At 28.9% G+C, this 25,787-nt stretch overlaps 1 protein-coding gene across 2 annotated transcripts; it reads right to left on the reverse strand.

Moving 5' to 3' along the window:
- Nucleotides 1–2: 2 nt before the first annotated feature.
- On the reverse strand, nt 3–25,530 carry LOC106679843 (uncharacterized). Of its 2 annotated transcripts, XM_014419212.2 has the most exons (27): nt 25,489–25,530; nt 24,343–24,386; nt 22,654–22,826; nt 21,313–21,473; nt 20,687–20,846; nt 20,373–20,610; nt 19,240–19,469; nt 18,620–18,722; nt 18,338–18,468; nt 18,008–18,136; nt 16,921–17,091; nt 16,340–16,505; nt 16,076–16,191; nt 14,309–14,407; nt 12,093–12,303; nt 10,582–10,762; nt 9,662–9,845; nt 9,042–9,237; nt 7,974–8,167; nt 7,005–7,163; nt 6,099–6,227; nt 4,948–5,078; nt 4,478–4,571; nt 1,474–1,635; nt 940–1,036; nt 224–334; nt 3–113 (listed from the first exon to the last, which is right to left on the reverse strand). In XM_014419212.2, the coding sequence occupies exons 1-27, from the start codon at nt 25,506–25,508 to the stop codon at nt 10–12; spliced, it is 3,894 nt and encodes a 1,297-aa protein (XP_014274698.1). In that variant the 5' UTR covers nt 25,509–25,530; the 3' UTR covers nt 3–9. The 2 variants fall into 2 exon arrangements, with proteins under 2 accessions (XP_014274698.1, XP_014274700.1); XM_014419214.2 differs by lacking the exon at nt 3–113 and having other exon boundaries at nt 264–345.
- Nucleotides 25,531–25,787: the final 257 nt, after the last annotated feature.

Consider the following 25,787-nt stretch of genomic DNA (forward strand, 5'->3'; position numbering starts at 1 on the left):
AATGAATATTTACTCTCCATCACAATCTCCTTCTTCACCATATTTACGAATTATGAAGTTTTCTACTGAAGATGCTGCAGATAAACATGTATTTTCGAATGTACAGGGTGGATCTGAAACATGTTCAATAATGATAGTTGTATTCATGGAAAAGAATCATTGCTTAAATAATCATTAATATTTCATATAATATTGATTATTATTCATGTATTTAATGACTTACTAAAGCTGAACCATTCATCTGGCAAACCAGCATCTTTCCTCGCAGATTGTAGGGCCATTCGCAGAGCATTCACCAAAGTAAATGAAGTACATATAGATGGTTCTCCAGTGGCTATAATAGAACTGTTTATACTTTCAGTCATTGTACTAAGACTAGTATTTTCCTTAGTGGTGAACTATTGTAACAATGGCTATGCTTGTCACATGTTTGTACTTGACTCATATTTACTAATACAATATTACTTTACATATTTGTATCTATATTTATAAAAGGGAATGGTTGAATCTTTGTCTACAATAAACTTTTGAATTACTCAACCATTTGTTTTTCCAAAATGTTTCCTGTCATAATGGTTAGGTTTAAAGAAACTGAAATCATCAAATTCTCAAGTAGAAAAAGTTATGTACAAAATTAATCATTTTTAGCATAGGGTATTGTACTATATTGGGTATATGTCTTTGTTTCACTCCTAAAAAATCTTTGATATGTCAGTTGGTCTGACAAACAAAAATAAACAATGTATGTATATATAGTTGACTGTAAAAGTTTAAATATAAGAAGATGGTCAGGGTTGCGGTCAAAAAAAGAACAAATAGTTTAAAACTATTTTAATGTCCAAAAAAAATAGTTTCAAACTATTTGTTCTTTTTTTGACCGCAACCCTGACCGTCTTCTTATATTTAAAAATAAACAATTTATTACCATAAAATGCTTACCTTTCGAACCCAGTACACCAATAGGATTTGTTGTGTTATTTTTTATTGTTACTCTGAAGTCAATTGGAATGTCTTTTGGACCAGGTGGCCAATAATTCTAAAAACAATCATTTAAAAAAAATTGTTTAATTTATGCTACAATTAATTACTTTTTTCAAGTTAGAACTGTTTCAAGATGTTAATTTAATGACAATGTTAAATTGAGATAGAATTAATCAGTGCTTAGCACTAGTGGATCCAGCTGGGGAGGTGTGCACCTCTCCTGACAATTAAAAAAAAAATTTGTTTTTGTTCTTTATAACTTCTTTCTATTACATATAACTATAATTGCATATGCCATTACTATTATTTCCTCCATTGAAAAATGAATAGTAATTCAAAATATATTTTTTTTAGATAGAAATTGTTAATTAGGTATACGGAATGGACCTGGTACACGGGTGCATCCCTCTCCTTGCTTAGAAAATTGTATTCAACACAAGTCTTAGGCAGTTCATGACGATGAGTATAAAATATTCAAAATAAGTAATTTACCCAGGCTCTGTTAGTCTTTAGTGATCCATTTTTTTCATCAAACGCAATCCTTTCACAAAAGAAATAACCTAGACCCATTGCAAATGCTCCTTCTATTTGTCCGATATCCACTAATTGATTTAAACTTTCTCCAAGATCTTCTTCTATGTCTACTCTAGGAATCTATAATGAATAAAAAAATATTTTATTTTTATTTAATTCAGTGAGCTATGAACAATAATCAAAGGAGTTTTTGGAATAAACTTTATTGGCCAAGTAGAATAATCCAAAAGCATTATTACTAATATCCCTTTAGCTGTTTGATAAGTTTTGAAGACTTGTAGTCTGGAGATCAAATGAATCAATACTTCAAATGACCGATGACTTCTAATAGTTTATGAGGACAAATTTAAATCTGCCCCAAATAGGATTGAACAATCTGACCATTCAGCAGCAAAATATACTATTATGTTGAGTTGATCTCAAAAAATATCTTTTTCCACTACTTGCTTTATTGGTATTTTATTATGATCTTTTAATTCAAGAAGTCACCTCTACAAAACACACATGTTTATATTCATATCTTATCAAACCCAGTTTAAACAACATTTATTTTTATCTATTTGTTAGTAAAATTGATTTCTATAATAATCTTTCTGGATGAAATACTACATTTATAAATTATTAACAAAATTAGCTGACAAGGCAGTATCACTTTAGTTTATTCCTACCTGAGTTGAATAAAATAAATCAATTCTTTATATTGGAGTATAATAATTCTGTTGCCACAGTTGAAACGAGTCATTTTGAAAGGTTCATGGACATGCTATCAGCACAATTAAGAACGGTCTTAAAGTAACCACCTCAATATTGTTGTTTGGTACTAGGCATGTGAATCGGGCTGGCAATTCACCTAGCAAAAAAAAATAAATCGGCTAAATCAAAAAAGCCATTTGAAGAGCCTGAAACTAGCTGTAAAACCACTGCAGTAATGAAACCAGAAATAAATACACCAATACCAACCATCTCAACCAGCAATAATTCAAATAAGTAACAAATCCAGCCAACAACATTCCAGAGCCTCAAGGATTTTCTGATCCAGAATCACCTATATTTGTCAGAACTGAACATTTCATTTCGTTCAATCAAGAAATTGCTACCTTGATCGGACAGCCAAACTTTAGATGTTTCTCACATGTGAAAGAAATAAAGATCAACATGACTAAGGAACATTATAAACATCTTGTCAATTATTTAAACCATAAAAACTACGACTTTCACTGCTACCAATTAAAACAAGAGAAGGCATACAGAGTGGTTTTTAGGTGTCTGGATTCAACTATTCCCACAGACGCTATCAAATCAGGATTAGAAGAAATTGGCCATATTGTAAGGATGGGCATGCGTTCTTCTCCTCACTGAAAAAAACCCAGTGCCGTTATTCTTTGTCGATTTAGAGTCAGCCTGAAATAATCCTGAAATATTTCAGGTTATAAGGCTGGTTTATTCAATCTTTAAATTTGAGGAGCTCAGAAAAAAATCTATTATTGTCCAGTGCGCCAGGTGTCAAACTTGGGCATATTGCCATCACCAGGCTAGGTGCGTTAAATGTGCTGGCCCTCACGCAACTGAAACCTGCCAGAAACCAGCAAAATGTGCTCCCTGTCAAAAAGATCACCCAGCAAGCTACAGAGGCTGTGAAATCTACAAAAGTTTTCACAAGGTGAGATCACATTTCATGGCATTAAAAGGCTCAGAACAAACTCTTACCTTGCCGTCTAAAACTCAAAATTTGGAAATCTTCCCAAACTTGAAGACATCACCGAATCGCAGCCGTCTACTTCAAAAACCCCAGATAGATTTCAAGACTCAGCTTGGACTTACTCCGAGATCACAATCAAGAAAAACCAGACTCGACGTCAGGCGCCTCAGGTTTCTCAACCCAAGCCCCTGGCCTCTCATCCTCCTCAACATCATCAAAATCCTTCCCATCATCTACCCTTATGGGTAAAATTGCCGCCACCACATCCACTCCCAGTTCCATTTCGTCAAGCTGCTCCAACCAACTCCTCGTCCCAGCTACCATTGAAAATTGAAACGGTCCAAACTTCCAATTCATTACAAAAGACTGATTTACATGACAATTATAAGGCCTATCTGGACATAAGGAGTTGAGCTTTAGGGCTCCACTAAACCTTCAAATTCCTCTTGTATCCAATCCTTACAATCCAAAATACTTCGTAAAATCCTTAATGCTCCCAACTTCGTCACAAATAAAGTCACCCACAAAGACCTTAATGTTCCATTTGTAACCGATCTAGCCGGAACAAGATTTCAATCCTTCCATTATAAACCTAACCTTGCTTCTTCTTCAATTCCTCAAAATCCTCCGATTCCAAAAGAAGATGGCCTTGAGACTTTCTAGTGTAAAAATATAATTAGAGTCCTACCACTGGGTAGTTTCTCTACATGCCAGTATCACTCTATTTTTATATTGCATCAAATTTACTTGTTGTGTTTTTCTTTTGTAAATTGCAATAAATAAAAAGAAAAAAAAAATCGATAATAATTCAATATTATTTCTTTTTAGTCAAGAGCGTTGTTTTAAAAATTATTTTAGAATGTATAAAAACAGTCAGTATTATTATTATTATTATTTAATAAATTTATAATTTGAGTTTTTATAAGAATATGGTAAATTTCTGAACCTTGTGTATCTTATCCACTTCCATAAGGCATAATCACAAGGTTAAGTGAATTCTATGTAACAATAACATGATTCTGAAAGTATTATGAAGAATAAAAAACCAAAAGCAGACTTTATAGAATGTTGCTTTTCAAGTAGATTGTGGTATAGTATAATCAAAAAAGCACTGAGAAAAGGTTCATTAACACTAGTTAATAAATATCGCTAACTAAAAGGTTCAGATTTATTAAAATATTAATAAACAATTTGGTAATAAGGGATACTGAAATTTACTAAGTATTAACTAAGGAATAAATAATTGCTAAATTACAAGATTACCTGGTGCTGCCCTGTTAAAATATCAACTTCAACTTCTAAAACAGCAGCTCCATAATTTGAATAATCTTTAGGAATAGGATCAGATGTTGAATACCTGATAAAAATGATTATTTAAATACATTCTGCAATATACTGGAATTATTCCAAATAAAATAATAGAAAAAATAAATGTAATGTAATGGTGAAAGAAATTCGATAAATTGAGTTGTCCAACTGTTAAAGTTCTTAAAACCAAAAATCTCTAAAAGCGAGATTTTAGCACCATTTTTCCAGTGAATCAACTTCTGTGCAATACTGTAGATACAATTATAGAAAATAAAGCCATTTGATTCATCCAGCATCAATGCTCGTATAACCAACTGTTCGTACTTGGTACAGTTACTTAGCAAAACTGCGATTGGACAACTCAATTGTAAAATGTATCTGTCATAAATATTAGTTATTTGATCAAAAAGTATTATCTTACTCACATGTACGTTGCTTTCAAATCAACTCCTTCTTCATAGGCACTTTTTATTAATTCAGACCAAGATGGATTTTTAATTTTTTCTCTAATTGGTTTTAAACGCTTGTTCAATTCCTCACAACATTTCAGGGTTGCCTGCAAGAATAATATTATTTAATTATAACTATTAAAATATTTTGCATTTACACTTGGCTGTTTATCCAGAATGAGGATGCAAGCAGAATGAGTGTAGTAGAGGGGTAGGCATGACCACACAATATTTGTGCAATAAGCCACTCTGTCAGAACTGAACAGGAACGATACTGTTATTCCATAAAACTAGACTAAAATAATAAAAATACTCAATATAGCGTGTAATGAAATAAAATTAATTAAAAATTACTTTTAAACCTGGATTAAATATTTTATTATATATACTTTTTATAAATAAGACAAGTTACTATTCTAGCTAGTGTGGAAAAGACAAGATTTATTCTGAGGTTCTATCACACAATAACAGTTTACCCGACCAGGCCGAATTCGAACTGGCTCTGCTTCTGACACAAGAATGCTAAGTTTATGGCTCAACATGCTAGATCAAAAGCTGAGGGCGATTCAGAATTTTACGAAAACTAGACCATTGCATTATTTAGCCCCACGAAACCCACCTTCAAATGTTTTTAAAAAAAATAAAATTATACTTACTTTTAAAGAAAATTTTGTCCTACTTACTATGCTGCAATTAAGAATTATCAAATTTAAATAGTGTTTTGGCTATTGTTTCCAAATAAAACCAAAAAAAAATTTGAATTTTCTCCTTTTCTTTCAAGGATCAGAACTCCTTAAATATTGCTAAAGACTGTTGACACATCCTGTATAGAGAATCATAATACTGAATCGCTTCCATCTTATGAAATAAAGAAACATTAAATAATTCAAATAATTGCTATTATAATAATAATGGAATCCAATATCAAGCAGTGAGCTCAGCAGCTCCAGTTTCAGGGACCTTACATATCAAATCAAATATAGATCTGTTTTGTTAATTTATTACAAAAAATTAACCAATTAATTGTAAATTACATATTGTCATTGAAGTAAAATTAAAATAAGTTTTAAATAATTATTTTTCTGTTAGCATTCTAATTCAAAAAATATTGAATGTTCTGAACTTACATAAGAGACAGAATCAGTTCCAATATTTCCAGCTGTTGATTCATTATTTGGTGAGATGAGATTATAACAAGGTTTTATTTTAATCAAGCTTATATCAATACCAAGAGCATATGCACATACTTGTGCCACCTATAACACACATTAAAAATTAAACTTGGGTTTTTTTAATATTTAATAACATTTAAGAATAAGAATTAATATGTATGTATTTTTTAAACAGTTCTGGAAACATTCTAACCACATCTGTTCCAGGTTTTTTGAGCTGTATTTCAATAGATTTCCAATGTTCAATCATTTGCCTTCTAAGATTTCATTTTAAAATTTCACTCAATTTCTGATTAATCTAAGAAATACTATTGTTTTAAGAATTATTGGTCTTAATAGTCTTAACTGGACAGCAGGAGTCTTTAACAGATTAATAGCCAAACATTATTTATGATTGAAATTTATTCTAAAAACTGCCAACAAATAAATGAAGACTTAACCTAAGGGGAAATTGAGGTGGCTCTATATTTATTTATTTTTTTATGATTACCAGTTGTTTCTAAAAAAGATTTGGATGACGTACATGAAGTTAATGAGTTTTAAAAAATGAATTTAAATAGCTCAAAATGGTGTTAAGAATATTCATAAAGGGTAAAGAATATGTCATTCCAAGGCAGACTTAGTTCTCCGAAATGTTTAGGAAAAAGTGAGATATCTCATTTTCCCCTCATAGTATTGAAATGTTAATCATTACTAGTAGAAATTGACCTCACTCTTCATTTAGCTCAAATGAGCTAAGACTGTTGCTTCAATCCCATTAAATTTTAGAAATCAATTTTAATACTAAAATATATTTTTAAAAAATACTTATTTCAATGAAATTTATTAATGTTTAAACAAAAATAAAATGGTGATAGTTACTTTGGTATTAATGCCTTGTCCTATTTCAATGCCACCAGTTGAGATAGCTACGGTTCCATCATCGTAGAATATGGAAACAGTTGAATAATAACTAGAGAAAAAAAATATCCCAAATCTCATTGGCATAAGAGCAATCCCTCTTTTTTTCCACCTATTAACCTTTAATAAAAAAAAAAATATTTATTTTAGCTTCAGTAGTGTACTATCATTCTCCAGCATTATCAATTCCTGTTCCACATATCATTGGTCCCGTATTAAACTTACAAAAGGGAAGATTACAAATTTTAAAGAGAGCAAAAAACTGTTGCATTCTTTTGTGTATAAGGAGTGGTTCAATCTTTTCTGCTGAAAACAGAAACAATTGAAATTATCAAACTCACTCCTCCTCTTTAAATGAAGAATGCATCAGATTTTGAAGCACTCCTGTAGTGACTTCAACATTCATAATTTCAGCATGGGGCCAATGTTATGTGTTCTGGGAAATTATAAGGGAAGTTATTTACAATGTTCGATATGATCTAAGAATTATTTAATTTATAAAAGATAATTCACATTTAACTGAATATGGGTTAATCTAAAATAATTTTTTAATTTTTCATCATCAAATTCCTTATATTAAAAAGAATTCTCCATTTTTTCCCCATCGAATTCTTTCAGCAGTTCCATCAGGGTGATATAAAATTGATTTTTAAACAAAAAACCATTTATTTAGCAGAATTGTCTCTTTTGACGAAGCAGAAATTCTGGAATTAACAATGTATTGGAACTGAGAAACCACTTGGGACTCACTCTATCAAGATGGGTTAGCAATCCATAATCATAACCACAAATCTTCAAATCCCAAAGAGATTCTTTCCCTTTGGAACCTGCTATAATTTTATTTAAATAAATTAAATCCTTACTGTTTTCAAAATTAATTAAATAATTACTGCTCATTTTAAATAGAGTAATAACAGTTATGGTACTTACTTTGTTAAACTGATTAATATTAGCTAGTCTTTTATAAAATTCAGAACTTGTTATCAGTTCTTGAATAACATTTTCAATAAGCTGAGAGCTCGGTTCCGAAAAGTTTATCCTTCTAACACTGATTGGATCTTTTTTACACACAGCAGCAATATGCTCCATTATATGCTCTATTGTAGCCAGACCTTCAAGTGTACCTGTTAGTGTACCAATCATTTTGTTTTAACATTCAGAATAATATTGAATAATTGCTAATTTGAATTAGCTCCTTTTATACCAGTGAAGAGCTATATTCCTTTATATAACGGCCTAAATTTAGTAAAGTTTATAAACCTCAGAGGGTTAGGTTGTGTTGGACATGTGATTCAAATGGAGGAAGGATAAATTACTAGGGAATTATTCGAGGATAAGATTGACCAGGAGGGGTAGACCAAGACTAAGATGGGTGGGCAGTGTGGTAGCTAACTCGAGGACTCTTCTCGACACAACAAACTCAAAGGATTAGATTTTAGTAGTAGTACTACTATTTTAAAGGATTTTATTCCATTCCATCAGTTAATAAACCTTTAAAATAGTAGTACTATTGCAGCAGCAGATAGAGCTAGAAGCGGAAACTCCTAGACGAGTCAAGGTAAGGTAGTAGAACCAAATACATAGATAGAATAATTTAAATGTAAATTAATAACAGAATAGTACAGTGATAATAAATAAGTAATAGAACAGTATATAATATGTAATATAATTACTTGGAACAATTTTCAAAAATTATCTTCTAAGGAATTTTTGTATTTTAAAAAGAATTATACTTTGATAAGATTTTATTCCATTTTAAAACCAAAAATTTTCAACATCTTAATTTATAGTGTAGTACCCTTTGGCTAATTTATTCATTAATGCACTTGAATTAAATTTCTTCATTAATGTTTCTGGGTGTATGAACCTTATTCTAATTAAGTTAGAAATTTTGAAAACAAAATCATACCTTGGGACATTACAATAAAGTACATAATGGCTATTTAAAAAGCAAAAGAAATTAAGGTAATAATTTAACTGGATAATTTATAGTATTACCTGGTGCTCTCATCCATGTTGATGATGCCAAATCTGTTTTGACAAAATTAAAGTCAACTGTCCAAGTTGATACATCATAACAGTTCCTAATGCCATCGTTTATCCATTTGAATGTATTATCATTATAAGTAAATCCCATATTTTCATAAAGGATTGCTGTTAGGTATTGTACTTTTCCATTATCATCAACTCCTACCTAGAAAATTTCTTGGCTTGAATTCATAATTATTTTACTGAAAAATAATACTAATTGTTATACTCAGAGCAGTGAATATTTAAGTATAATTAAATAAAATGTCAATGTAGATAGTAGTAACCTGACTTTGTAAGATTATCAACTCCTTAAAATTCAAAATAACCTATTAAATGAAGTTAATAAACATTTCTTTTAATTATCCTTATTATAAATTAGAGTAATAGTCCATAATTCAAACTCCAATGGCAAGAAGTACAAAAACCTACTTGCATGGTGTGTTTACAAAGTTTTAGGACTGGTCTCAGAACTAAAAATGTACTGAACATTTTTGTTCATCAAACTTAAAGTCTTCAATATTTGACCCTCACGTATCAACACACTTCTTATTCATTGGCTCATTCAAATACTCTTAAAAACAAAGTACCTCATATGTTGCTAGATAAAAACAGCGCTTCCCAATGGCTTTCATTGTAGTTTCAAGGTCAACTACAAGTTTGACTGGCCTCGTTAATTTATGTGCAGCGAGACAACAAGCACTAGCTACCATAGCACTTCTTGTTACTTTCCCTCCAAATGCTCCACCTAATCGCTTTACATAGAGGTTCACACTAGAAGAAGAGGAAAATAAATAAATAATTCAAAGTACTAGTTTACAACAATACATTTCCTAGCCTAATATTCTGTAACCCTAAGTAAATTTATTAAAAGAATAAGAATAAATAGAGTGTTTCAAAGTATGGTATCCAAACTGAAAATATGGATTGAGGATCCCAAAAATGGAAAAAAATATTTATTGAGGTATGTCCGTTAATCCATTGTTTAGGAGATATTAGGTAGATAAGATAGAATACTAACATGACCATGTTTCCCAAACTGTACATAAAATATGAGAGATTTATTGTAAGAGTAATATTGACACATGTAATGTATAAATATATGTATATTCAGTAATATAAACTCAATAACATTAAGTTGATCATGTAAGGAGATCATAAAAGATTGAGACGTATTAGAAAAAAACTTACAATACTAGATCCTGACAGCTGATTTATATAATGAAATAATATTGTGCAAATTAATGAGAATTGAAAGTGTGAGTTGATATTAATTTTTGCAGTGACTGATAGTACATTAAGTTTCACACCAATAACTAACTTTTTTTATAGTCCAATAGATAACGTTGCAACTGAAAAAAATAGAGACACAGGCTTGATATCCTGCCTTCCTTAGAAACATATAAAAGGAGTTACATATGTTAATCTATGTCACACTCAAGATATGTTGTATCATTTTCATAACTGCCAATTAAACATAATAAATCACAAACAAGAATATTGTATTTACCTGTTCATTTTAACACCTAGTACTTTTGCTATAGCTGCCTGAGTGTTGTGCATCCATTGGGTTGAAGAATACACATCCAATTCATCCTCTTTAGGAATGCAAAAGCATACATGAGGCTCCAAGGTAAAGTGAAATTGTGATCCCATCTCAAATTCTCCACTTATTTTATGAGTAATAGTTCCTATTTAATCATAATAAAAATTCATAATAATTTAGCTAAGATAAAGTAGAGGATGGAAATGTATTGGTTTCATGGTGATTTTGAATATTTTGTTTCATTAAATATTACCCAAGTAGAGGTAGTTTAAAGTAAGATCTCAATTTACAAATACTAGATCATTATGAAAGTCTCTGTGCATAAAATAAGTTTTATTTAAATTTAATTATATAATCAACATATTGAAATTATTTTTCGAAATATTCGATATCATTAATAAATACTTAGAATTTGGATCAGTCTTCGGTTTTCAAGGTAAAAACTCCTCACATCCTGATTTGGCATCCTCATTATTTTATAAATGCTAATATTTTCAAAAATATTTTTAAAAAATGTGACATTGACTAGAAAAGACCACGGTCAGACGGTGGGTGCTACAAAAGGGCTATATTATAAGGAGGGAAGCAATTTCATTGATGGTGAGGTGTCAGTCTCTTTCAATAAGGCATTGCACATCTTTAATACTGTTTTCTGTCAAAACAGCCTAGCATGGCTTTTTTTTTTTTTTAATGATTTCTACAGGAATTTCTACAGGTAAAATCTCAAAATATCCCACTTTCTGGACCAATCATTCAATAAACTAAAACTCTTGAAATTGTTCAATGGGTGATTAGTTTGTCAAGATTATTTTCTATTTTTAAATATGTTACTTATTAAATTTTAAAAATATTAAGTATATAGATAGGACACAAAATTATAAATAAACTTTGTTCATCCAAATTAAAAAACTTATTTTGAACCATGCAGGCATATAATCAGTTTTTAATAACCAAAAGCCCTTTCTCAGTGGATCCCCTCAGAAATGGACAAATCTATTTTTTTCTTATTTTTATGACCCCCTTCCTGGTCTTTTCTGACATATGGAGGGGGGAGTTGGAGGGATGTTATCTATTTTCATTTCGTGGGACCACAATAGAAATGAAAGTCGACCCCCCCCCCCCCAGGCGGGATTCAAACAGGCATCGCTGCAGTTCTAAGTTTACAAAGACCTATGCCTCAACTCCCTGAGCTACAGACAGCTCTGAAATGGACAAATCTGCCAGAGCCATGATTGTACGTTGTAAAGAGATTTCAATCTTTAATTTTATTAAAAGTTAAGTTATGAGCTAAACAAAGCATCCCCCAATTGAGGAACTGGGGGTTAATTTATTCTCAAACCACCTTTAGTCAGCCAGGGAGAAACTTTCTGTTCAAAAGTCAGATCCATCATTACTTTTGTGTAACATGATAAAATTTAGTAATAAGCATCTCAAAATAAAATTTTTAAGACAATAAATTAAAGAAATAGATCTACCTCCTTTAGAGATTGGATCAATACGCCCCTTTTGTACAACACGTGACTTCTCCCCACTGTTTAATACATCTTTAATAGTTAACAGAGGCTTTATTATAGTTGAATATTTGATTTTTACCAACTTGGCTGCTTTTATAGCTATTTCATGAGTCTTGGCAACAATAATACCTACAGGCTGGCCAGCATATTTTACATCCTCTTTACAAAAAAGCTGCAAAAAATATTTTAAAATAGTATTTGAAATTTATTTAAGTTTATCAAGATCAGAAAACTGATAAAACTTATGTACATTGTATATTTGTCTACAAATTGTGTATTTTCTCAAAAAGTTTAGAAATCCTAGATAGTCAAATAATAAATCAAATATACTTATATTTTAATACTAAAATGATATATTAAAATAATAATAATAATAATAAATGCAGAACAATTTGTAGTGGTAGGTTATACAGAACTTATTACCACATACAACCAAGTTCTTTGAACCTGATATTGATATGATTCTTCTCTCATATTGGGAAATCTTTTCTCATAAATAAGCTATTATTTTTTTAGATAAAAATGATATATCATGATTTTTTTTGTGGTTTGAATATATTTAAGGATATTTTTCATAAAGTAAGAATTTGAAATCTGTAAAAATTATAAATAAAATTTTGAATTTATGTCCAAAACAGTTGTTCAATAGTTAGGTGAAAATAAATGTCATGTATCACTGGCGTTTCAGAGCTCTACTCACTCTTCAGGGTTTCATTACAATCTATATTGATTTGATAATTCTAAACATTTAAACAATTTAATATTAATTAATTTTTTAATATGTATATAAATTATTGTAGAAAATTGATATTATTATTTAATTTGTAAATAGTATTGTAAATAAAACAATAGATGGCGATCCTGCTCTACCATGGAACCTTTGCACTCTTTGTCTTTCTTTATAAAACCCTCCCTAAATTCCACAATGTATATGTTATTGGCAATTTATTTTATTGATCACGTTTTGTTTATCTGTGAATAAAATTTTATCTTTTATAATGGATATTTTTGTATTTTATTATTGCTACATAGGCCTAATTTAGTATTAGGAATGACATAAGTTTTTAATGTTAACTTTTTATTTATAAAATCATTCATATAATATAGAAATTATTTTATAAAAAAATATAGATAAAAGAAAAAGAGGTGGTATATATTATATACCACTCAAATAACTAATATTACATAGCCAATCTGTAGACCAAATAATAATTTATAAACCTCTTCTTCGATATAGTCATATTTTACACATAGGTTTATCCATTCTAAAACATATTTTTATCTTATATTGTATTTTGATCTATTATTTTATCCCAATTTTTATCTATTAAACAATCCTCAACTGAAACATTAGTGAATAATGATTTTACATATAAGCTTAGTGTATCTATATTATATTATATCTTGCATTATTGTTAAAATTTATTCCAGTTCCAGGGAATTTTCGATATCATAATTATTGTCTCTGTTTAATGTATTTAAGGATGGATTAAAAGATTTTGATAGAGCCTCTGTGGGACCACCAATATTATTTATAATTGGTCTTAAATTTTGGTTTATTTTGTGTGTTTTTATTTGCCAAAGGATCATTGGTATGGTATAATGTGTGAACAGTTCCTGCTCATATATATTTATTCTGTTGACCAATTCTTTAGAAAAATGATTTAACTATTTCCTATAAATAAGGAATTACAGGATACAGTTAAATTTCAAATAGTTTTTTTAATCAAAAATAGAAGATTTGGACTTTAAATAAATATGAAGTTGACCATCCATATACACAGTTGTAATTCTCAATATATACACAGTTGTAATTCTGAATATATAAATTTAAATTAAAAAATATTATACAATAATAATTTATTTATAGAAATTTTTTTCTTGCTATGCATTAATTTTTGTATATACTAAGATTTTAATGTATCTTAATCAAGCATTAAAAATTCAGTTACCCCTTCTGAGTCAATGTTCCAACTGTGCTAAAAGGTTCTTTTGAAAGATGTTATTATTATGATAATTCTTTAATCAAAGTAGTAAATCAGTTTTAAAGTAATGTTTAACTAATAATCCATAATTATTAATACAAATATTCAACAATTCACTAACTGTCTTATGTCAATGTGATGTTTCTGAAAATAATAATAATGTTTAAAAAAATACTATTAACATATACTCACTTCCTCCTCCTCTGTTGTTAAATTATTATCTATTATTGCAAATGAATTTATTCCAGGGATATCTTTGGCAGAAAAAAATGCAACAACACCAGATATTTCCTAAAAAAAAAATAAAATAACAATTGTAAGAAACTCTCTTACCAACTTATTAGCTAAACTTACTTCAAAAACACAATAGTGCTTTAATCAATTATTTTTATCTTGCACATTTCAGAGATGTTGGGTCCCCCTCTTCAGCATTAACAATGTAATATATATTGTAATATGCTCTTTTTGAGTAGATAATATATTTTTGATGTATAAAGGGTTTTGATATGTTTTATTTTATGTATAATTTTAATATTGTTATTTGTTATTTTAAATTATAAAGCAAGCTAACCAGTTTTCTTTGTCTAAAAGAAATACGTTGTATTCCAAACAAAGCCAAGATGGCGGTATGTTGTCAAGGCCACATTGAGCAGATTCAAATATCATAAAAACTATTTTAACTCTTCCCATCATAATTGAAAATACAGTAAATTAAAGGAAAAATAGAAATCAAGAAATAGTGCTAATGAATAATATTCAGAAAGTAAATCATTTGGAAAAATCCCTAACTATTGTGCGACAAGCGATGTTTACATGTAACCTCAAGGAAGGTTTTCGTTTTGACAAAGGACAGTCTTTGTGTGGAGAGAGAGGTGAGAGGACGTCTCCTTAGAGGAGTAGGTCCTCATGAATTTCTGTCTGGCAAGAAGATAGAAGCCATTTTGGACGCTTGGACGCCAGAACAATAGGAAGAAAAGAAAACATTAAGGATCTCAAAAGGAAGACTGTGAGCTTGGTTAGTTTTGTATGCATAATAATAGATACATGTGTAAAATAGATTTTAATTTAAATTAAGAGAAATTATTGTATCTGTATTCTGATTGTCTAGCAACCACACGCCCTGAGATTAAGAGTCTTTCTTTTTATATAATAAAATTATATTATCGATTTTATATTAAAAGTCTTAATTTGAACCCAAGTATCTTTGATATTTGAAAAAAATTATAAAACGAGTAAAGAATTTTTTTTATTTTATTTTTTAATATTTTTAAAATTATTACAATATATATTTTAAAAAAGCCTTTCTACAATTGTGTATATTCAACTCATTTCATTTCTATCTAATAGAAAAGAGTCAAATAACTAAGATTTTTAACTAAATTTTGTTTACTAATCAAATGTGGCCCATCATTATTGTGTGAGTCATAGTTTTTAAAATATTTAACAAGCTCTAAATATTCCATTATAACAATGCAATTTAGACACAGATTAGATTTACAAAAATAATAAAACATTGTAACTCAACCAATAATAATGGAATAAATTAGGCAAGTAAACAAAATTATGTTAAAAACATTGATTTATTTATTTCACTCTTTTCTATTAGATAATTAGAAATTAAATTAATGACTAAATGAAATAGTAGAATGGCTTATTTTTTAAAAAAAATATTAGATTGTATATTGAACCTGATTTCATAAAAATATAATTTATACCATGTAATTAGTGAGTAATCGATATGAAAACATCAATTCAATCAAAACTATTAAAATGTATCATACAAGCCACAGCATTTTATATCATATGATTAAATTATTAACTATAATCCAATGAACTAAATAATAAAATTTCCCCATTACACTATAACATAAATATACTACAGTAACTACAGTACAGTACAGAAAAGTATAGAAATTCAAAGCATCTAGTAAACACAAAAAGATTTTGTATTTTTCCTACCATAGCTGAAGAAGTGTCTATTGAGATGATTTTTGCTTGGACCCTGTCAGTAATAACTAAAGCACCAAATAACAAACCGGGAAGGCATGGAATATCGTCCACAAACTCAGCTTCACCTGCAATAAACTTACATAAGATGTTCCTTAATTTTTATTTTAATATTTAATTCTAATTCATTCCTTAATTATTCATTGATACACATTTTTTGAAATATTATATATGTTTAGTGTCTCAACCTTTATGAATTTACAGAGTATCAATTACCTGAACATTGAGCCAAACCTTCTAGTTTTAACCTGGGCTGGTGAACAGGAGGTTCTTTAGTGCTTGATGGGAACTCTTGTTTTCCAGATGACAAAGGCCTCATTAAGTTTGTAGCGCCACTCCTGAATGCTCTAGAAGCATTCACTCCGTTAACTTTTAGAATGAACTATAAGCAACCAAAGGTCTGTTTAACATGAAAGATTTTCCTGTTTTACTTAATAGAAACATTTTTCTTAAATAGATTAGATGCTTTACAAAAGAAAACCTTTAAATGGTTTAAACCTAATAATCAAATCTAATCTGTGAAATGATGAACAGAGAAATGATTTAATAACTGCTTACCCAATGAAATTTTTAAGTATGAACAGGGAAATATTTGAAGGAATGATACAGTCAAAAATGATAATATGTGTTTTACTCATCTAAAATGATTGTTATTAGATTTTACAGATTTGCATATCTCAGTTCTCTGATCATTCTGTCTCCCTAATATATTACTTTTAAGGTTTGTAAATTTAATTAAAGTCTAATCAATTTTTAAAGTGCTAAGATTCATTTTTGAAATATATAAATTGTTTTACCCTATAAAAGAGAGCTATGGCAAGTTGTTTCCTATAATTTGTTGAAGGTTCATCCACTGGTTCCTGAGATGGTTGAATCTCTTTTGCTAGTCGATATTTTGCATCACGGAATACTGAGGCATCAAGGAGAGATTTTCCAGTGAGAAAAGCCTCAGTGTTAAATGCGTGTGTCTATACATATATCAAACATTCACAATCAACAATTGTGATAATGATTTTATAAAAAAAGAGCTAATAATAGAAATATTTAATGGTTTGGTTATGCATGATAGCTTTTATAGGTATCAATTTCTTCAATAGCTACTAAAGTATTAATTTTCTAATATTATAAAAAAATAATAATTTCTATCATTTTTATAGTGCAAGTACTTATGTTTTAAAATATTTTAGCAGTTATTCACCAACTAAAATTCTTCTGACATCATTCTAAGACTGTCAATACTGCCTGTCAAGAAGGCTTGACTGATAAACTACCAAGAGGTTGCCACCCTGTTCTATTAAGAGTTGGATTGGTAAAAAAAATAAATTTAACTGATTCATGTAAGCTGTGCACTATTCTGAATTAGATCTTTGAGATAGAAGGTAATTAATTCAATTAATTTCCTAATAGAAAATTAATCTTACATTTGATATGATACTGTTTATTTATTGCAGGGTTTAATGTCTTGATGCACTCCAACTGGAGCAAGAAACACGAGCTAAACTCTTTTTTTCACCTTAGAACAATATGTTTAAGTTAAGTAATTACTTAAGTCAATTGATCATGTAAAATTACAAAAAAAAAACTTTTTGAACCATGATACATTGGTTCAGAGTATCACCAATTATTTGTGTGGTGAGCACTTTATATACTACAGAGAATTAATTAAGTTTTCAAGTTTTATTTTTATCACTACGAATTTATTAAATAATGTAATATATTTCAAAACAATAAAATATAAGGAAGTATTTGCCATAATCATTGTATATCAATAAATAAAAAAAAAATTAAAACTTAAAAAATCAATATATTTTTTATTATTCGATATCAAGGGTAAAACACCCTAATTTATATTTAATTATTAATAATAATAAACTATTATCTCACAAAATTAGGTGAAATATGCCCAAAAACAATTCTCGGCTGTTCTTCAACAATATATCTGTTTGAAGACAGTATTCTGAATAAGAATCCTGCATTGACAGTTGCATGAACATTCTGTCTTCTTGCCATAACCTAAAAACAATATCAAGGTGTTGTAATAAATACATTAAGCTACAAGAATAAAACTGAAACAATTTAAAAAATAAAAATTTTAGCTGAATACATCCTCATTAAAAAATTACAACTGTTGAATGAAGAATAATGTCTGTCCTTATCCTGCTAACTTTATTATATTTCCAAGACTACCCCAGAGTAGTATATTATATACTATACCTTAAAAGACTGGAAGTTGTAATGGTTATTACTCAATGCAGGTAAAATAAAATTTAATATTAATTTCTTATTCATGTCTGTTTCTAAAAACTCAAGCAGTGTAATAGTAAGATTCAAGCCTGTGCAGTCTCCTATAAAAAAATTAAATAAAATAAAAATTTAATAATTGTTTAGAACAAAGAAACATTTTATATGAATGAAGGACATATTTAATATTTCTACAAAATATTTATATAACATAATAATAAGTAGTAATCTAATGATTTGAATAATATAACTTACGTATTGTTATCTTAGCACCACATGCTTCTAAAATGACAAATAAGTCTGATGGAAACTCTTTCTTCTGATGTTTTATCATTAGGTTACCAGCAAGAGTAGCTCTCTTAAACAAAACAATAATTAAATTTCTAAGCAGAATTAATGAAATAAAACAAAAATAGACGAGTATATAAAATCATTAAAGAATATTACAGCAAAAATCACTTCAAAGATTTCCCGTAAAATTAATTTATATAACAAATTTATTTACAAATATAAAAATAAAGTAATAAACTGGGTTTAAGGGTTGATTTAAAGATATTTGTTAAAATGTAAAAACAAAAGTTACAAATGCAATTATCTTATGATAATATTAATAGCACTATTGAGACATATTACACAAATAAGATTCTTAGGACAAGTTACAAAATATAAATCTAACTATGAGTAATATTACTGTAAATTCAGTAACATTCATTTTTTAATCTGCAGATCTAACTTTAAGTTTAGCTCTTAACATCAAATTAACATTTTATTAACTTATATTTATTAATTTATTAAATTATATTAACATTGATATAACTATCATGAAGATTATAGAACCCTGTAGTTTGATTCCTATGTATTTATAACTGACTCACATTTCGAAGAGGAACACTGGCTACTTGGTCTAAATGGTCGGCAAGTCCTTTCGTGTAACCATAAAAAAGTGGATTGTCTAAAGATATCTTTTGAAAAAATGCCTTCAGGTCAGTTAGAGTGATGTTCCCACCAAGAACTATGTAATCAGGAAAAAGGGTAGCAATCTTCAATCCCTTAATACCATTTATGTCAATAAACGCAGCAGGAGAATCATTTCGCTTATAAACACCTAAATGATGAAGAAATATAAAAAAGTTAATTATTCTATAAGCTCATTTCAATTTTATCATCATAGAAGGTTTGAATGTTAAAGAAATATTAATAATATTTGATGCTCACTTTTTATATAAGACTGTTAGATTAAAAGGACAATATTTCTTTGGTATTGAAGATTCTGCCATATCATGTTGAAGAACATCGGCATCTGGCACATAAACATTAACTCCTCTAGTTTAAATATAGATACATAAATGAAAATTGGTTAAGTATTCGAACTAAGATAGATACCGTATTTTTTTAGATGCAACTTTAGAGAGGCCCAAGATGGAATTAGTGTTACTTAAAAAAAAAAACTAGCTAAAGTAGACATTATATCCGCATGCATGCAAGTCTGCGTGAGTGTGTACATATATGAAAATTGGTTAAATATATAAACTAAATTAGATACCATAAATTTTTAAATGTAAGTTTAGAGAGACTCAAGGTGGAGTCATGAATAGCTTTGCAGTTTAGCCAATGTTATTATAATTGAATATTGAACTTTTAAAATAACTCATCCATAGGATGAAATATATGCACATTCAAGTTTTTATAAAAGTTATGATCTGTGTCAGTTGTAAAACATGGTAACTGAATTTTTTTATGAAATAAAATTGTTGGCATCATTGATATTTTTAAATGATGATTTCATGAATTGTTGAAGGAATCTTTAGGAAATTTATTTTCTTAAGAGAATAATGTTAATATGTAGTTATGGTAAGAGAATCCTGTTTAAAAGAAATAAAATGTAATTGACAAACAGTTTAAAATTATAAAAGTTTTCATATTATCAGTTAATGTGTTTCACAACTGGACTCCTCATTCATATAAATAAATGTTCAGTATTAAATTTCTAAAATTATAAATTATATACATTTTGCAGTATTGCCAGCAACGAGTAGGTATTTAGCATCGCCTATCATATCGAATAGCTGAAAAACCTCTTCTACTTTTGAAACTCTGTACCAAGATGAACCAGAACTCAACTTCAGGTGAAGCTTTTTAGATACCAAGGATGTTTCCAAGAACAGAGGAGAATAATCATCATCACCATCATTGTTTTTGTTTTTTGAGTAGTTTTGGTTACAACCAATTTTCCATTTATCTAGGTCCTACATAAATTGTAATGAGAAAATTTTATATAAATAATTTAAATGCCCAGGCTCATATGTCAAGATAACCAAATACCTCAATATCTGAAAGTTTATCTCTTAGATATTTCGGCGCGTCTGAGGCAAATGATTTAAAAGCATCGAGGATTGGTCTATAACCAGTGCAACGGCATAAACTTGAACCAAATGAGTTTTCAATTTCTTCCATTTTTACCTCAGGATTACATTTGAGTAGGCTGGAAAAACAAAACAAATTAGATATTTTCTGTAAATACCTATATTATATAAACTAACATTTTAGCTAAAATTTTCAAGAAAGAACATATATTTCTCATCATAATAATTTTATAATTAAATAACTCAACTAATAATTGTACTACTGGCATCTCTATTTCTTCTTACAGAGGAATAATGGAAGTTTGGATGATATATATTTTTCCTACATTGCATTGTGACATTTCGTGCAAATTGAACTAAATATTTAACTGTAAGGATTCAGCTCAGGCCCATAAACGGGATCATGTGTATTAAAGTCTTTACCTCATATGAATACCCAATGTAGGTATTGAATTTTATTAGTCCGTTAATAAAGTATAAAACAGTAATTGATGTTATATGTTTTATCTGCTACCTTGTGGCTTTCTGCATGACTATGCATGTAGACTTGACCAGAATTAAAATTATCTTGCATTTATATATTACCTATACATGTTCATAATTTGGGCTGGAGAGCAGTAGCCACACTGTGTCCCATTGAAAGTGTACAAAGCCTTTTGAATCTTGTGATAGCCAATATGCTTATTTCCAATGCCTTCGATGGTAGTTATTGCAACACCATGGCAACTGAACACGGGAACTAAACACTGTTGAAGATACCAGAAAAACAGTGAAAGTTAGTAAAATGTACCCATATAATTTTATTATACTTTAGTTTTGAAATAGAACAGAAAAGAATATTTTTACATTATCATTTACAAGATTAAACGGGAAAGGATGGGTAAATATACATATACTAGGCTTTATTTTATTTTTTGAACATATATTGAGCAGCAATTTATCTTATCGAATTGTTTTGTGAGGCGTTCAGAGATGCATTTCATATGTGTCATATAATCCTCTCATTTTAAACAAAAATGAGGAGCTCAATGCAAATTTTAACCACATATCTGGTAATGAACTCTTAGTAAATTTATGGAGGAATTAAAATATAATGAGCATCATGGCACTTGCGTAATTGAATAGGAACAGTGTTGAATATTTATCAGATAATGCTGATGAATTCAAAAAGAAACATTGGAGGTCTTATGTAACAAGTAACAGGCACTAAGTCATCGATATCATTAGTCAGATATAAACATAATAACACTATACAAGTTTATAGACAGCAAGGAGTCTCATCCATACACCAATCCATGAGAATGCTTCAGAAGAAAGAAAATCTTTGTTGTCCAGCTGTATGTAATAGTATGACTCACCCAATCCATTGGTGGATTGGACCAGATTGATGAAGTAATCTGTAAATTGACTTTTTTTTTTTATAAATTCAACCAAGAACAATGCATGTTAATTGGTTTAAAATTCAGAAGCTTAAAAAATATATTGTGAGACATCTACAATTCACAATGGGCTCACTCATTTGATGAAACATGGAAAACCAATCATTTCAAGACAATTTAGCTTTCACAGTCATCTAGAAAAGTATTCCAAACCATGGAAGAGGGTCATTATATTATGTGAAATTCCACTCAAACAAAATGTGGTAATATTAAAAAATATACCACCAGAAAAATGTGTTAAAACTTGTGTGTGTTATGTCGGAAAGAATAAATTATTTAAACTTTATTATTTATACAACTTTAACTTGATAATTTATTAAACACCAACTTAACTGAATACCATTCATTATCTGAATTTTGATATGGCCAATAGTGGAGTGTTAAATTGAGGTTTACAGGATTTAAAATATATATTACCCTTTGTATTTTTTTTTTTTTTGGGGGTAAACATTGTAAACAATTTTTTAATTGTTAAAAATAGACTTACGGAACTAACAGCGAAACTCCTGTCGTGTCCAGTTGCTGGGTCTGTTTCAGTCATCATGACCATACAACATCCACAACCTCCTTCCATGCACATCCATTTGGTTCCTTTAAGACCAGCATGATTCCTGATGTAAGTGGTCAATGAAGTATCCTCATCGACATTAGATCCATTCACTAAGCGTTAGCAAAGAAAAGGAATAGTTATATTATTTGAACTGTTACTAGTGAATTTTTTTAAAAACTGTTTGAAAATTGGTATAAAATATTTTGAAAATGTATATTATCAAATTTTCAAACAAATGTTTGATGGTGTGAGTTTTTATTTGAATGTATATATTTTTACTCAAAAAAATCAGAGGGAATATTTCTGAGCAATGACTTCCAGCAATAAAATACTAAAAAGGCAATAGGAAACATTCAACATAAGTAACTTTAAAAAATACATTACTTTTATTAGTACTTACATATCTCGTTCAAACTAATTGGGGATTACTATTTTTAATGTTGTGGTACAAGTTGTAAACTGACACCATAGACTGATTCTTATTTGTGCTAATTTAAACTCTGACCTTAATTAAAAAAGAATCCGTTGGAGGTTTGCTCATTTCTTGAATGAATGCAAGGAGTGGAGGTAGACAACTGCCAATTAAAGCAATAATAATAATAAGGTATTGGTTTTTGGTTTTTCACCTATAAATCATGTACAGTGGATTCCAGCAAAATTGGTGTATCCAAGAAAATTAAATAACATTAAATTCTCTGTTGAATAAATACCAGAATGTAATAAGTACAAGTGGTATGGTCATATACCACCAGCTCTGGTTGCGTTTGGACTTAATAGCAATAAAGATCAGCTATTTGAGCCCAAGGAAAAACCGTAGGAGATTTACGATATCACTTGACCCAATTTTTTCCTATAGTAATTATACGCATATTGTGCATAATATTATGATCTTTAATTTGTTTCATTATAACATTCTCACTAAGATCCAGGTTTATGATTGATAGATAAAAAATCAAAATAAAGACTTATAACGTTGCAATTCATTAATTTATCAAAATAATTAGATGCTTGTTAACTTTTTTTGGACCGCCACAAATGCGTAGCCGGACTAAGTTTCAAAGAAACTAATTTTTAAAATTATTTGCAGATGAAGGTTTATGAGCTTTGTTCTATGGTTCGCGATCCTGTACTACAAGATGAGTAATTTGAGCTGACCTAGAAGGGACACTTGAGATCGAAGTCTGAGTGCCGTAAGTCACATTCTCAACAATTCTGAGCTAAGCCTAGAAATACAATCTAAAAGGGATTAACTATTAAAGGAAAAGGAGAACTATACACGTCATAACATCTACTAGCTGTTTCAAAATATTTTGACAACCTCAAAAATTGAATGTTACTCAATGGTATATTATCATCGTATGTTTAAAATACAGTAAAAATAAAATCTAAAAAATTAAAAATGTGTTTAACAATCTTCAATTGGTTTCCCCTCACAATGGTGGGATCAAAAAAGTTATCACAATAATTTTAGTAAAACCATTACTCTTCCAAAATGAAGATTAATCGACATTCACAACTCTGACTTTGCATCACTAATTCCACCACAAATGTAATTTTAAAAAAAATCAATAAACACATATATTTATTAAACTACTTAAATTATGTGATTATAAAAGCAATTTTTACCATGATGAATATTTCCATTTATCGTAAACGTGACTTGGTTGTCCCTGAAACAATAAAATTACCCAATTTCAAAACATAAATATTTTTGATGAATTAATTTGTTTGAAGTAGAAAACAATTACTATTAATGTATTGTTCATTGAGCTTGAGTTTAAATATATAATATTTATATGAGTGGTTCCCATAAAATCATTAGATATTTTCAGGCCTACTCATGAAATCACTTTACTGGCTTCCCTCCCAGGAAGGAAAACAAAATTATTATTACAACTTTGTTTAGTGACATATAAATACAATACGCGTTTTTATTATCATGGTCTTAGTTGAAAAATAAACTGTATTTCAAAATATAATTTATTTAGACATTTTCAATTGGGTTTCAGAAATTCACCTCGAACACATGTGTGTTCTCCTCGGGAAATTCTTGGATTTGCCACAAGTAAGGACCCACTAAGTCATAAAAATCGTAAAATTTGTTTCTGATAATTGGACCTCTCTATCATGCTTTAGAACTATTTAATAAGAATTATTCTTTAGGGATCAAGCCAAATTTCACTGTATATACATTTGTCTACAATGTTTACTAGAATATTTTATACAAGAAATTTAAATAAATATAACTCTCAAATTTGGCATAAATGTATAGTTAGTGTATTAAAAAAAGGGGAATAATGATAGATTTTATAGACTCGTTCCAATATGGAGGTTGAAAACCTTTGATTTGGTTGAACTTTGAACTTTAACCTCAATTATTTTTAAAAACTGATGCGCTATAAAATTATTAAAATTTAATTTGTCATAGTTTGACACCTTTTATATAAACAAAGCGTTTAAAAATAACATTTAAATTTACATTCAATCAATATTTAGTTGTTATCGTATCAATATTGAAATTTTAATTATTTATTTAATTACGCAAATTTATATTATTGTGTTAATCATTCTGTCAAATAAAAGGCTCATCATATACATAATTTTAATGGAGATAAATTAGATGTTAGATTTGTAATACATATACTCAATATTTTTCCATAATGATGAAATAACTTTTCTCCCTTCCTTAACTTCATATATTAATTTTATTCTCACTTAAAAAAAAAAAATCTTACAGATTATCAATTAATAATACTTCCAGTTCCAGCTTACCAATCATCCATCGAATCCATGACGATTTGCACGCGTATTCGATTGAATACTGACACCAACTAGGTAAAAATACTCTTAATTTTTCTTTTGCCTTTTTAAGTTGGCAAAGAAACGAAAAGCGTGTAATGTCCATAAATTTTAATTGCTCTTTGATAGCATGAAACGGAGTTAACTGAGATAAACTAGTTTTCAAAGTTGGTGTACGTGAGAGAATTTCTGTATGATAGTTACCTCAAACATCTAATATATATTAGATACCTAGAAGTTGGCTTTTTTTTTAAATATTGAACTATTATATA

The sequence above is a fragment of the Halyomorpha halys genome, unplaced genomic scaffold (genome assembly GCF_000696795.3).
Source record: "Halyomorpha halys isolate HHAL.00 unplaced genomic scaffold, Hhal_1.1 Scaffold223.1, whole genome shotgun sequence".
NCBI classification, from domain to species: domain Eukaryota; kingdom Metazoa; phylum Arthropoda; class Insecta; order Hemiptera; family Pentatomidae; genus Halyomorpha; species Halyomorpha halys.

What these genes read in the sequence shown, in the direction of transcription:
- LOC106679843 (XM_014419212.2), bottom strand. Translation starts at nt 25,508, where the DNA reads ATGGATTCGATGGATGATTG. An exon ending in AACATGGATGAGAGCACCAG is followed by an intron (nt 8,168 to 9,041) that starts GTAATACTATAA and finishes GTACACTAACAG; the next exon opens with GTACACTTGAAGGTCTGGCT. An exon ending in GACAAGGCATTAATACCAAA is followed by an intron (nt 6,228 to 7,004) that starts GTAACTATCACC and finishes TGTGTGTTATAG; the next exon opens with GTGGCACAAGTATGTGCATA.